The sequence below is a fragment of the Micromesistius poutassou genome (genome assembly GCF_964030765.1).
Source record: "Micromesistius poutassou genome assembly, chromosome: 1".
Lineage (NCBI taxonomy): Eukaryota > Metazoa > Chordata > Actinopteri > Gadiformes > Gadidae > Micromesistius > Micromesistius poutassou.
The window spans coordinates 14,785,064-14,800,096 of NC_140271.1; the positions used below are offsets into that span (position 1 = coordinate 14,785,064).

At 43.6% G+C, this 15,033-nt stretch overlaps 2 protein-coding genes across 2 annotated transcripts; one reads left to right on the forward strand and one right to left on the reverse strand.

Moving 5' to 3' along the window:
* Positions 1–10,829: 10,829 nt before the first annotated feature.
* LOC311408778 (dexamethasone-induced Ras-related protein 1-like) lies at positions 10,830–11,761 on the forward strand (the record flags this gene model as incomplete). Its single annotated transcript, XM_084488865.1, has 2 exons — positions 10,830–11,100; positions 11,238–11,761. The coding sequence occupies 2 exons, from the start codon at positions 10,830–10,832 to the stop codon at positions 11,759–11,761; spliced, it is 795 nt and encodes a 264-aa protein (XP_084344991.1).
* Positions 11,762–13,857: 2,096 nt separating this feature from the next.
* Positions 13,858–14,571, reverse strand: med9 (mediator complex subunit 9). Its single transcript, XM_084487372.1, has 2 exons — positions 14,472–14,571; positions 13,858–14,276 (listed from the first exon to the last, which is right to left on the reverse strand). Exons 1-2 carry the CDS (start codon positions 14,549–14,551, stop codon positions 14,057–14,059), a joined length of 300 nt encoding a protein of 99 aa, XP_084343498.1. The 5' UTR covers positions 14,552–14,571; the 3' UTR covers positions 13,858–14,056.
* Positions 14,572–15,033: the final 462 nt, after the last annotated feature.

The following is a 15,033-nucleotide window of genomic DNA, read 5'->3' on the forward strand; positions in this document are numbered from 1 at the left end:
GCAGAGTGGCTATTGTGGAGGACGGCGCATGCAACAATTACATCGCATGCCCGTTCCGGACAAACTCTTAGTCCACGTAGGCATTGGAATCTGGACTTCAATATCCAGAATGTATTTTCAATCTTAACGCGGGTTCTGCTGTGTGCCAGGTTAAATGTTGTCTGTGGTCCAGGAGCGGGATTAGGGTACGGGGTGATGAGCGTCGGGAGGCATTGATACCCTCGATCTCCTAGGAGATCCCCATCGAATTGCCCTGCGATCAAATACAAACTTTGAGCTATCTTGCACAAGCACAACAATTATATGAGGTCTATGATATGTTCATAATGCAACGCACCCTGTTGAAATGTATTGCTCACATTGGATGTGTGCCATCAATGCACCCAATTACATTAGGAAATCCTGAAATATAACACCCAGATGAAAAGTCAACAAGGATAATTTCGGAGCCATTTGGGAACACTTAAAGTAGATAATGCTGACCTGCAAGTTGGTGAAACTCCATGAAGTTACGCAACAACCGCTTCAGCGCAAGACAGACGCACTGAGCGGCAGACGGTAGCTTTGCCTATGTGCTCAGCATCTCCTACACTGTACAAAAAGCTACCCGTCGCAAAAAAACGGAAAGCTATGCAAATTGTTTGTAGTGAACTGAGGGCAGATCCACGATTGGTAACATTTGCAATGTAGGGTTGGAGAAGGCTATTTAAATAGGCCTATATCAAAGAATCACGTGAAAAACTATATCTCTCCAGCAAAAAGTCATCCGGAAAGGACAATATGTCGAGCCGTGGTCTAATTAATCTCTCTGTGAATTGCACAAATTATTTGCGCTCCGATATCAATAGGCGAACACGTAAAAGCTGCGATAAACGTGGGTTTAAATAGCCTACTCTGAGCAAAACCGGGTTATCTTCCAAACTTAACCTGCGCAAAACCTGCTCCGACCAGGTTTGATTGAGAGCATATGTTTCCATAGCAACTTACATGCCGTGGTCATTTTGGAACGGAAAACCTAGGGTTGCCGCTAACCCTGGGTTAACTTAGCTGGGTAAGTGATAAAACCGGCTTTGTGGAACACCCCTCTGTACAGGGAGGGATGACGACATCACCTGATACCACTAAATGATGCTACTACACACTGGACCTTTAGGTACTCTTTAAGGAACCGTGAAGAAATTAAAAAGAGGTGTTTACTAAATTGCATAATATAGCATTACCACAGAGGTCAAAATGTACAGGGGCAAAAACAGGTGTAGCTCATTAAGTTAATTATCTGTAGGTCTTTCATGCCAGTGCCCATAATTAATATCATGTGAATCACCTGTGTATGGCCCTAGTCTCACACCTGGGATACAGACCAATCAGACAGCTGCTTGAAGAGAACAAGAGCCGTTTCTCAATACCAAGTACGCAGAATGTACTCGTGGACTTGGAAATACGTACTTGGCTATAAATAAGTACAGACTTCCGAGAACGCGAGTACGCACCTGCAATTGGAACAGCAGCGGACTCGATGATGCATCCTGTGATATTTAACGGTCCCAAGTCCACACGAGTCACCTCCGATGCATCCTCGGTAGAACGGCCTCATCGAGAACGCATCGAGAACACTTCCGGGTTTTACGACAGTACTCGCGTACTCGGAATTGGAACAGTACTTGAGCTACCACTGATGACGTTTCACGAGAACGCAAGTACACGAGTAAACACGAGAACACGAATTGAGAAACGGCTAAGGTGTTTGAAAATGTGGAGCTTCTTCCTACTGTGGGACTTCCTCTGATTTATGGCTCGCAGCATTATTGACCACTTACTGATATTATACTCCAGCAAGGGTTTGTTGAAATATACTTAGAAAGTATATAGAAAAACGATTAGGTTACTTATAATTAATGATTAATCAATGATTTAATGATTACTCTTAGGATGTGCTACCACGTAAGATGTTGTCACAAGTCCAGTGGTAGGCCTACCCGAGAAGCTAAAACTTTGCACAACAATACCGATCTGGGTGATTTAACCATCGCGGCTGACTCTCCTCGCGTAATAAAAACATCCAATTCCCAATATAATTTGTCCTTTTAAAGGAGGTTTTTTTATAATCCTCATTACTTCTCCGAACATTTTATTCCCTTTTTCTTTCTTTGTGTAGCTCATGTTTACCAGGAAAACAGACGCATTTAACCTTACAGTTGATTAAAGTGATTAAAGTTGTTGGGTAGAGATGGTGTACAGCAATCAAGTTGATCTAAAACAGGTAGAAGGGCCATTATCCTCTCTGGGCACGGACGTCTATATATATCGACCCACGCACACATCTTTTTTGCTTTAATAAATTATTATTTTAGTTAATAAAGGAATACACATTAATGTATAATGTTTTAAAAAAATACGCCTTGATGTTAGTAAGTAAAGTCCCCCCCCCCCCACCCCCCCGCCGTCAACAATTCCAGCCGCGGACCCTGGCATTATAAGATTTTACAGAGTCTCACTTCAGCCAAAAACCAAAAGTTGGCAACCCTGTGGGGGGAGTGTAACCCCTTGGGTGGATGCGCGTACCCGCTGGGGTCATGAACCCCCTGGGATAGAGTGGAACCCCCCGGGTTGGTGTAGCCCTGGTGTACCCCTGGTGTACCCCTGGGGCGGGCGCATGTACCCCCTCACCCCTCAGACTCACCCCAGGAAGAGGACCTTATACCCCATCACCAAGTGTGGCGTGTTGCCCCTTTTATGGACATAGCCGGAAAGCCCCCCGTCCCAAGGTCAGAGGAGACCTCGCGGGAGGATCTGCCGGGTGTCTTCCGGGGACAGCAAATCCCCCCAAGTGAATCACTGCCGCGCTCATTAGGCTAATGCAGGGCTAGCCCTACAAAACAACACAAGCCCTACGTGACCACAGGTGCCCTGCCCCAAACCATCCGGCCGCTGGATACCTGATCATAATATTCACGCCCCTTGAAAATCTTTTGAGTACACTGGGAGGATAACGTCGTTACCTGCAGAAGATTGTGATTGCGAAAAAACAGGCCAAATACGAGGAAGTGAAGGTATCAGATTATAGGCTTTGGCGCATTGCTTTCACTTAACGTATTGTTTTATGTTCGATGTTTGGTTCTAATACTTGAAATCGCATCGTGACATTATATAGCGACAGAGCCAAAGGAGAATTTGTTCAGTGTATGGGTCATGTTGCAAGCGAAGACGCAAGCAAATATGGCAAATCGTTTTTCATCTTTTTAAGGGACTGGCTGTTGAAAGCAGATGGTGAAAAACATGAGACAAAAAAATAAATAAAAAACAAGCAATACAATTACCTCAAAAGGAAACAACTCCATCGTTTATATTGAAAGTTCGTCACATCTCGTCACATCCTCTTATGACACATTGTTTTTGTGTCTTTGATGAGATTATGTGTGTTCATGTGTGTGTGTGTGTGTGTGTGTGTGTGTGTGTGTGCGTGTGTGTGTGTGTGTGTGTGTGTTTCTGTATGTTTCTGTGTGTGTGTGTGTGTGTGTGTGTGTGTGTGTGTGTTTCTGTGTGTTTCTGTGTGTGTGTGTGTGTGGGGGTGTGTGTGTGTGTGTGTGTGTGTGTGTGTGTGTGTGTGTGTGTGTGTGTGTGTGTGTTTCCCCCACACATCCCATCCATAAATCAAATCCTGAGCTTCAGACGGCATCATAGGAACAAATCAAATTATGGACAGAGAAACACATACCTGCCCCTTGTGTGTACTCATTTAAACTCGCCTCACACACATTAGTCATCCGCTCATGAACTCAGTAAACACTATCATCATCAACAACTACAGCAACCAACCAACATTTTAAGATGAGTTATTACAAAGGACGGCAATAAACCAAAACATGTCTTTAAAAAACGATTATAATAATGCAGTAATGCAATGCAGTAATGCAATGCAGTATGCAATAATGCAGAAGCCATTTTCGGAGTCCCTCTGAAATTACTTGTTTACATGTCAAATATGTTCTTCCCACCGAAAATAGACACGAACAAATGACAATGTTTTTGTTTTTTTAATCAAACCATATCTAAACAAAGCGAGGGCAGAAACGGACACGCACACGCTGGACCGCACACCATGAGCGAGCCTCTACGGGCTGTGTGTATTGCGTGTTAACGTGAGGGGCCAGTGCAGTAACGCGGCGCGCGTGTCCCTGCAGCCTCTCGACTGATTACTCGGTTGAGACGGAACGCGCCGTGCGCCGTGATCGCTAGCAGTGGGAACTAATAGTCTCCAAATGAGAACCACACAGACAGCAGAGAGTAGACGGGGAAGATGTCAACACAAACATTGAACATGAGTAGAGGCGGAGAGTGCGGGAGCCTGCGTGTGTGTGTGTGTGTGTGTGTGTGTGTGTGTGTGTGTGTGTGTGTGTGTGCCGGTGTGTGTTTGTGATCATTTACTTGGACTCATTGAGTGTTATATCCACCATTTTGGAGGCCAGTGATGACGCCTCCCAGCCAGAAACCACTGATAATATTTATTTTTGCCTTTTGAAATTGTGGTCGACGAATTAACATATAGAAATTTGGTTCCTGGTTTCATTATTATTTATCATGTTCATATTATTGAATACAAAAGTAATTCTGTCAACCATTTCTACCAGTGAAAAAATGTCCTATTGAATCTTTTGTGCAATTTATTTGTACACATCTACCCTACTTGAGTATTATTTTATGTAATATGTCATATGTTATCTTAAATGTGTTGAATTGCGAATATAGCATTATCATCAGTCTTGTCAGTGGCTTGTGTGAGAGGAGTTCTCTGTATTCATCTGTCTTTCTCTCTTGATTGCCCTTTTCTGCCCCTCTCTCTCTTTCTCTATGACCTAATGATGTTTCCTGGGTTACGCAAAAGGGACTCATAGCGGTAGCATCTTGCCTGCTGGACACTGAGCGTTCATAAGATAATTTCAAGCTACTCTAGACCACCAGCTGCTAAAGTTAGTTAGAAGAAGATTCCCCCAGCCATTTGCACTCAATGGCCACCATTTCTATACTGCTGCGGGTGCATTAATAAAATAGATCCCAAAGAATATCAAATCACAAAATATGATCCCACCTGTGATCTTGGAAACACGTCAATAAATATTTTGGTTGTTTTTTGCATTTATTTTGCATGTGGATGACTCTGGCCAAATCTGGTTTACTTTGACACCCCACATAATTAAATCAACACCGTTATTGAGTTTATACTGTCAGGGGATTTCAGTCTAATTACTGCCTGCAGCATCAGGACCATTGCAAAACACGCACACCCACACCCACACCCACACCCACACACACACCACCCCCCCACCCCCACACACACACACACACACACACACACACACTCACACGCACACGCACAAAGACTTTGAGTAAACTACACATCGCAAAAAATGGATAAAGCACCCCACACACGCCCAGTCATAGGCTACGTATGATAAAAGATGTTGACAGCTCTGACAAGGTAAATCACATCAAACGGTCAATGGGGCCAAGCCAACGTTGATGGAGGCTGAGTCCCATTGGCTGAGGAACCTGACACCGTTGTATCGGAAACAAGAGGTGTGTGTGTGTGTGTGTTCTATTCAACGGTTTATCGCGGAAATGTGTATCTCCAAACCATAAACGCTTGCACGCAACGGGCCCAGGCTTCGCTATACATGACAACCGAACCAAAACATGAACCTTATTCTCTCACGCAAGGTCTCACGGCCTGGTAAATGGCCTACCGCCTTTATTTTTCCATGAGCGAGAAGGTTTTGTGAAATAAATCGGAAATGACGAAATTAAATCCTTGTGCAAAATAAAAACTACTTATGGATCGATTAACACTTGAACATGTTTTGAACACATAATTCCAACCTTATTGGAAACGTATATCGTTCCGTCATTCCAATCATTCAAAAGCGTATTTCAGCTGTGAGTGCCAACACCTCCTATACAGACAGACAGACAGACAAACAGACTCGTGATCAGAATGGATTCTGTCCTGGAAGCGTCACCTCTGTGTTAATTGCGTCTGTCAGCGGCGCCACTCTCCGCCCCCCCCTGCGACGAGTGGCCGTCTGAGAGATGTTACAATTCCGTCTGCGCGCCGGAGAGTTGTCCGGCATGATGTTACCGCAGTGTAAACGGCCGCCCCGCCATCCCCGCCCCCAGCGGCCGCCGTACCAATGAACTGCGTCACCACCCCGTCCGACACACAGCGGAGCGCTTATAAAGATAAACAACGCACCAACGCACAAAATATGGCTTCTTTATGGGTGTTGGCCCTCAGGTGACTCATGAATAAGAGGGGATTGTTTCAATGCAATAGGGCTCGACTGCACTCATATAAAAAGAGAGAGCATAAACGCATCGTGTTGGATCTGACCTGTTGTCTCACAACAGAGTGCATTGCATTCAGCGCCTGCTTTGCCTTGTCTTCATCTCACTCATGTGTCGACGTCAACCTTGAGGTGGAGATGGATCAAGGCGGTTCTCGTGTGTTTGATGGGCCTTGGTCCGCATGAACTTGGCATGTTTACCCAGCATGAAGGCCTAACAGACAGAAACCCCAATCACTTAGATAAATACGTTGTGAGCAAAGTGGGTCAATACTTGTTTTCTTGAGAGAGAACGTGTGTGTTTGTGTGTTTTCAGTGTGTGTGCGTGTGTGTGTGTGTGTGTGTGTGCGTGCGAGCGTGTGTGTGTATGAGCGTGTGTGTGTATGCGTGTGTGTGTGTGTGTGTCTGTGTGTGTGTGTGTGTGTGTGTGTGTGTGTGTGTGTGTGTGCGTGTGCGTGCGTGCGTGCGTGTGCGTGTGCGTGTGTGTGTGTGTGTGTGAGTGGGTGTGGATTTATATGCAAGTTATGGATGTCAGGGTTGTTTACATCCAACTAGATTCAACAAAGTGAGTTGTGAATGTATGACCATGAACAAAACAACAATCCTGTTGATAAAAATATTATATTATATTTACATCAATTATTAATAATAAGTACAATAAACACATAAACAAAAAATGCCACAAGTCACTGTTCTTGTCAAAGCCTTGAATCGTTGACAGTAAACAACGTTTTTACTGACCATGTTCATTCATTTGTTGTGTGTATTAATGGATAACAATATTCAGCATTGTATACTGGGTTGGTTCATATACAACTTAGCGGTAAAAAGACCTTATTAAACATATCTAGAAGAGGAATATTGACCTTTATAATAAAGACAATTGATTAAGAAAAGTCCCTTTTGTGTGCATTGTTGTCATAGTATTTTCTGTGTGCATGGCTTAAAATCGACCTCTTTTTATTTATTTTGTCCCTTTATCCTCATACCCAATACGATGGCCTCCGGGCCATTATCAAGTTTGCCCTCAAAGGACAGCTCCGCAGCAGAGGTCCCTGTTTACTGTCGTACCTGACGAGGTCACTGATAGCCCGTTGTGTGTCTGACCGGATCAAGCGAGCGAGCGCGACACTCCGGGATTGGTGCTCATTAAGAGAGTGCCGTGCTCACCATGTACTCACCCCCCACTGCTCTGTGTTTCTCTACACAGTCTCTTAACGTCCTGCACTGACTCCTGTGCACATGTGTGTGTGTGTGTGTGTGTGTGTGTGTGTGTGTGTGTGTGTGTGTGTGTGTGTGTGTGTGTGTGTGTGTCTTCACGTCTTGTAAGCGTACCAGGGAACAGACCGATCTAATTACGGAGCAGTAGACAAACGCAAAGCAGCGGTCCGTCCATCGTACACAAACCCAGCGCGGGAGGACAGGAGGCCGGGGGAGGGGGGGGGGGGGGCTTACGTAGGAATATCACATTTCACACCCAGGCCCCAAGTGTGCTGGCTCAAAGGTCGCCGGGACGACGAGATGGGAGTTGCCACTTCAGATCGAGTTAGATATCAACACACATTTCTAATAAAAAGAAACAAAGCCGAGCATCTGTAACATGCTTTTCAAATCGTATGAAAAGCAATGCTTTTTACGCTAATTATATGTTTCTGTGAGTTAGGATATAGATTCCAAAAGCCAGCGTTCACCATTCGGCACTTTACCTCACAGCAACATATGTCCTGAGAACATGCCTGTTATGATCCAGCTCTCTCAATTCTTGAGACCCATGCCCGCAGCTGCTAACCCAATTCCCTGACGACCTATAACTCCAACCAAGACAACACACAAACACACACACACACACACACACACACAGACACCCTGGCAGAGGCCCCCTGGCTGTCACACTATGTATTTGTGTTAAGGAACAAAAGAGGTTCTCAAAGAACACTCAAAAACAAAGACTTCCAGAAAAACGTCGTTTTGCAGTACGCTTGCAGCTGAAACCATTGAGCTGGTCCTCTGAGGAGCTCACTCAGTACTCATACTGTGGTCAAGTGGATGACTCGTTTAACACCCCCATCTATCTTCAGAGCACCTGCGGGGAAGATGGAGACGCATGCGGCACGCCTTTTTCGAGACAAGTGTCATTAAAATGATCATCGCTCTGCCGTTCTGCTATCTGACAAGGTGTCCACCCCTTATTGGGACACTTCTTACCTAGGGGCTGGTATGGATCAGTCTACAAGCCTACCCAGTGGACTGTAGCAAACGTTGCTCATCTATCCGTCACACATCTAGGTTGACATCTATGTTGAAAATGACATATGTTATGACATCACAAGTGGCCACTTGTGATGTCATAACAGACCGATTTTCAAAACGGCTTGTAACTTCTAATCACACCACACCTGGTGGCATGTCATGGGACCTTTAAACTGAACACAGAACCTCATAAACAATGTCGCTGGTGTTAAAGCGGATTTTCCCCAAGTCATTCGATTTTGAGGAACACAGCGATGCCCTCTTGTTATGCTCACCGTCTGGTGAAGGACTTCGTATCCATTGCCTTTTTTCTCATGGCATTTGTGGTGTCTGTAGCCTATGCATTTTGTGTCTTCCCCACTTATCCTTTTATGTAGCTGCAGTAGGGAATATTTAGCTGAGTTGCACAGGTATAATGGGTTCTAATGGTGTCCAATTGATTAGATGGAACGTTTCCAATAAAGCTAAAAGACATGGCACCCTGTTCCATTTGAAATCTTTGTCATGTGACTTGGCGATGATCCAAGAGACCCACACAAACGCATTAGAATTAGCTAATTTGAGACAAGGATGGGTGGGCCAGGTTTATTCGGCACCAGGCAATGGCGCTTCCAGGAGTATCGACTTTGATTTCTAAGAGAATATAATTTCAATTTTGAAAACAAACATCTGATAAGGATAGTAGATACTTAATCCTGTTTTGTTTGATGCAAAACGAAAAATGTGTTTTAGTAACATCTATGCTCCTAACACAACAAAAGCACACTTCGTCTAAACTGAATCTTTTGCTGGCTGAATTTGCAGACTATCCCATCCTTATGGCTGGGGACTTTAGTTAGTAACGCTGTAGTGGATAGGTCTGGACACCCTCTTCCTGTAGATGGAACCTTGTCTAGTGCACTGAAATAATTACAAGGTTCATTTGCATTAATGGATGTATGGCACACAGTTAACCCTGACATACGTGAATACACCTTTTACTCATCTCTGCATCTCTCATAGGCCTACTCAAGGATTGATTATAGTTTATTTTTACAAGGTTTGTTCGGCAATGTAATTGACTGTAAAATCCACTCTATTATTTTATCTGACCATGCTCCCCTGTCTGCTCTTTTTGTTCCAAATGTAACTAATAACAAAACGAAACAATGGAGATTTAATAACTCTATACTAAGGGAACAAGACTTTGTATCTAAATGTCAATTGGAACGTGACATGGGTCTGCCTATCTCCGAATCACAATGGAATGCAGCACTTAGAAATAGCACAACCATCTCAAAATGCATCAGATATAAAAGTAGTTGAAAACAATTCATAGGGCTTACATGACCCCGGGAACAATGAGTAAAATGTATCCCTCTGTGTCAAATATGTGCTGGCATGGTTGTGGTGACCCTCTCACTTGCTATCTTGGTGGCAAAAAGGACTATCCTTATCAACTGGAAGGAATGCAAAAACTGCTTCAGTATAGATCACTGGTGAAATGACTTTATAGACATTCTTGCCATGGAACCTTGTCTCTCAATCCACTGGAGAGGACTAGTGTCCTGCAAGGCCCCTTGCACTTTATGAGAACCTTAGTGTATGTTTAAATGTACTTAACTGCAGGTACCCCCCCCCCCCCCCCTTTCTCTCCCCATGTCATTTGTCGTGTATTGTTATTGTGTTACTATTGTGAAAAATAAATTCCATTTAAATTATAAAAAACAAAACATGTGCGTATGCCACTGAGCCCGCCTCCGTTCCCGAATGGATCCTCCGAACCGGACGACTCGCCGGGTTAAAAGTGAGGAAGGGACTTTGATTGTGTCATTGGTTGTGTTTGCTTCTGATTTTATGCAAAGAGCGCTTCAACCTATTCATCCGAGCCCTACACTATGAAATTTGTTCCCTATTACATGTGTTGCATTCCTTGACGCATAAACGCATGTGTAATAATAGCCTCATTATCGGAGACAAAAATGACCAATGTCAAACAAAATTGTTCAATGTCTGATCTGACGCTAATCTCGGGAGCAGACGTCGTCCTCCACTCTCTGGTCAGTCCCCAGAGCGGTGCGTAATGCATGACGCGCAGGGAAGGCGCGGCCAAAGAATGACCCCTATAAGTATCCAGATCGGTGGTTCCAGCGTTCCACCAGCACCACAGCACTCATAGCCAGCAACAACAACAGCATCTCACAAGGATTTCTATCCAGCTGATCCGCGTGAAGCACCACAACATTCATCCATCGGTGCGTCATGATAAAGAAAATGTCCCCATCCGATAACGAGTTTGATATCCCGGCCAAGAACTGCCAGAGGATGGTCATTCTGGGCTCGACCAAAGTCGGGAAAACAGCCATCATCTCCAGGTTTCTAAACGAGAAATGCGACGACCAGTACACGCCAACTATCGAAGACTTTCACAGAAAGTTCTACAGCATCAGGGGAGAATTATACAAACTAGACATTTTGGACACGTCTGGAAACCATCCCTTCCCTGCTATGAGGAGGCTGTCTATTCTCACTGGTGAGTTGGGCTTTGAGGTTCTGCAGCACATGGACACCTTGTTTAAAAAAGCATGCATGAGGCTACAATCTTTGCAATGGCTTGACGAAATGGGTAGTGGTGAACTAACGTACAATGTCTCCTCGTTTTTCTCGCAGGTGATGTGTTCATCCTGGTGTTCAGTCTGGACAACAGAGAGTCCTTTCTGGAAGTGCAGCGGCTCAAGCGTCAGATCCACGAGACCAAGTCATGCCTGAAAAACAAAACCAAGGACAACGCGGACGCCCCGGTGGTCATCTGCGGCAACAAGTGCGACCGGGACTTTAACCGCGAGGTCCAGGAGGAGGAGATCGAGCAGCTGGTGGCGGGGGACGAGCAATGCGCGTACTTTGAAATCTCGGCGAAAAGAAACACTAACGTAGACCAGATGTTCAACGCTCTGTTCACCCTGGCGAAGTTACCCAACGAGATGAGTCCCGACCGTCACCGCAAAGTCTCGCAGCAGTACTGCGAGGTGCTGCACAGAAAGTCGTCCAGGAGCAAGAAGGTGAAGGACGGCGACGCGTACGGGATCGTGGCGCCGTTTGCGCGCAGACCCAGCGTGCACAGTGACTTGATGTACATCAAGGAGAAGGCTGTGGGAGCCAGCCAAACGAAAGACAAAGGATGCATCATATGCTAGGGAATTATTTTCAACGGACAGATCGAAATGAGACCTGTAGAAAAATACTGTGACTGCAAGATGGGACTCCAGAATATGGGAGAATCACAAAGGTCCCTGCGTTGTAGTTTAAAGGGCTGCGTATCGGCCCGTGGAGAGCTCAGACAGACGTTTGGTGAAGGGGAAAAACAGTTTACGTTTTGCTATTTTTATAAAAACTTGAATGTTTGTTGCATTATGAACAAATTCGATTGTTGGCCTATATTTATTATGTCGGCATTTGCTTGAGGAAAATAAAATGCTTTTTTAAATCGATTTCCTGTATATGACTTTTATCATCATTCCTCATTTGCACCCATTTTCAAAGGATTAAACGAATACAAATACTGTTCTGAGTAGGCCTACTTCTACTATGCCTACTGCTACAACCACTGCTGCTACTACTACGAAATTATAATCATAATAATAATTAACCAATGTGCATGGAACATTAAGACATCTCACACAACATGGGATGAGAATACAATCACCATTCAATAGGTTTTAGGGTTAGGGTTAATTAGTTTACCCATATTAAGCCAATGATGCCTTGATTTCTCTATACCACCGTCGGAGGCTCAATTGTGTTGGCCCTATTGTGCCATTTATATATATTTACAACTAACAACACACTAACATACAAATGCATATCTAAGCGACCACATTTTGATAGCAATCGGTACACTATTAAACACATAAAATATGTTATTGATGCAAGGCAATAATAGCCAATTATTCTGGCATGATACTGGATCAAGTCATCTCGGGGTTTCCATGATTCCTTATGAAATTGTTTTGAAAGGCTTGAAACAGAAATCGGCTATTGAAAGAAAATCATGTTTCTAGCAAGGGAACCAGCTATTGAAAGATGATTCTAGCAAAGTTGATCGCTATATCATTACAACTTAAATGATTTTGAAAAAAAAATGATTTGAGAAGAATTTTTACTTAATTAATAAATTGGCAGGTAGGCCTAATGGTAACGGATTATCTATTCTGATGTGTGCCACTCACAATCGATTCACATTACTCCAGAAGTGGGACATCTGCAGATTTTGCAACTCATGAGGTAATGTACATCAATAAGACCAATATTTTAAGTACACACTTTGATTGCGTACAATCAAATCAATTATGAAGGTCTTGACTGCCTTAGTGTAGGAGAATATTGAGGTCGAGTGTTGTAGTTCGGTGTCTGGGGTCCAAACTAAGCCTATTCTCAGTGCAGTGCTTAAACCTGAATCATCAAGGTCCAGGCCCAGCTGGGCAGGTGGTCCTGAAAAATACACTTTTACAAAACAACTTTTACTGGCCCTTATACTCATGGTAATAATTTTCAGCATTGGAACATAAAACCGCATAGGCCTACTTTTGTAACTTATGTTTAATCATTTAAAACCAATACCTCAAACACAATGTACTCTCTCCTGCTGTCACCCTACTTGCATCATGTTACAAAGTGTTCTTTATTACACCTAAATAATGCAGTAATGAACATCTATGCAAAGCCCACCTAATTAAACCATAATGGCTCAGTTCCAAAAGTTTTTCCTAATGCCCGCGAGCCAAGTCTCACTCAAACTTCCTCTACGCCACCTGTAATGGGGACAGCGGCGGCTGGGCTGAGCTGCCTCGATGACATAATAGGTGACCCTGACCTTTGTTGATCTGGGACAAGCACCACCTTCAGACTTCATGACCAATCACATTTGTTATGTGACCTATATGTCTAATGATGGATTATAATAATCTCTTATTTTCCTGGGAGAAGCCTGATGTATCGTCAGCCCCCCTTGACGATTTGGAGATGTAGGTAGGGAGAGTGGTAAGATGGATCTTATAAATCTATCATCAAGTAGGCTAATCTCCCCTTTTGGGTAGAGACTCCCAAGTGTGATGTCAGTATATATATATATATATATATATATATATATAAATAAATAAATAAATAAAAGTAATAATTGAGCCATGAGTCCAATTGTTCTATTCTTAAATAAACATGAAACAATTTATCCCATCCAAAATGCTAAATCACGTTTGTCTTAAGCCAGGAAGTGAAGAAAAGAAGATTTGAGGAAAGCCATAACTCATTTTAATATATTTACACAACAATAACGACTACATCATAATATAACACATTTATGAACACTGGAGCACACATGAAACACGACTGCAGTGTTCAGGGCATGAAACACGTCGTCTTTCCTCCACGGTGATGGTGAAGAATCCATCCTTGTTCTTCCCAATCAGCGATCATTGTCCGAAGTCCATTTGACCTCACGATGCTTTGGGAACTTCGAACATGCATAAGCTCTTGTATTTCTGCAGCAGCTGGTTCTTGGTGCGCACCTGCTCCCTTAACGAGGCGAGTTGTTGCTGTTGCTCCTCGGGGCTGGTGTCGATGCCCGGCATGTTGGAGATCTGCTCCCGAGCCTCCTGGATCTTTGTCCTCAGCTTGTTCAGCTCCTGGTGGATGTCTTGACTCTCTTTGTCTATGCTGGGAGCAAAAACACCAAATACAAAACCCCAAACAATTATAACTTACGACGTGATGTGTTACCAGCAGCCTAACAATAAGCGTGTACACTTGGAAATGCGTATGCTCTGTGAAATGACAGAACAGGGATCTCTACTCGGAAATCCACACATATTTGAAACACGCATATATAATATATCCAATTTGGCGTCTTACCATTTGATAATATCATGGACTAAAGGCAGCAAAGAGCAATCTTCGCTCTCTTTTTCTTGCTTTGTTTGAACCACCGCCATTACTTCCCTCAACGAGGCGCATGTGATTTGCGTCATCGACATTCAGCGCCTACACCGCAAGCGCGTCACTTGCAGTCCACTGACTGCAAGTGACGTTTTTTCTTGAGGGTTTATTTCGGGACTGGTGGATGAATGTTTTCTTTAACCTTGTAATCTTGCATTGTTCTCAACTGGTTGAAGTAGTTGAAGAACGCAACATTAATTAAATGAATTGTTGCACTTAGGCTTCACATTTTTGTGAATAAGCTTGTTTTGCCAATTGTGACAAGTTACGTCAGCATCGGACACATTAAATCTTGATCAACGGCAAGCCAACATTTTAGACATGGAGAATGCAATGAAGTGTCCCAATACAATTCCATTGCAAAGCCATTGCAACATCTGCATTTACATGTAAAGGAATCACAGTTGTATTAATTATGCTGTTGGCCTATATGTCAAGGTGCTTGATCTTTGATAACCTAATATAGTATAAAATAAGA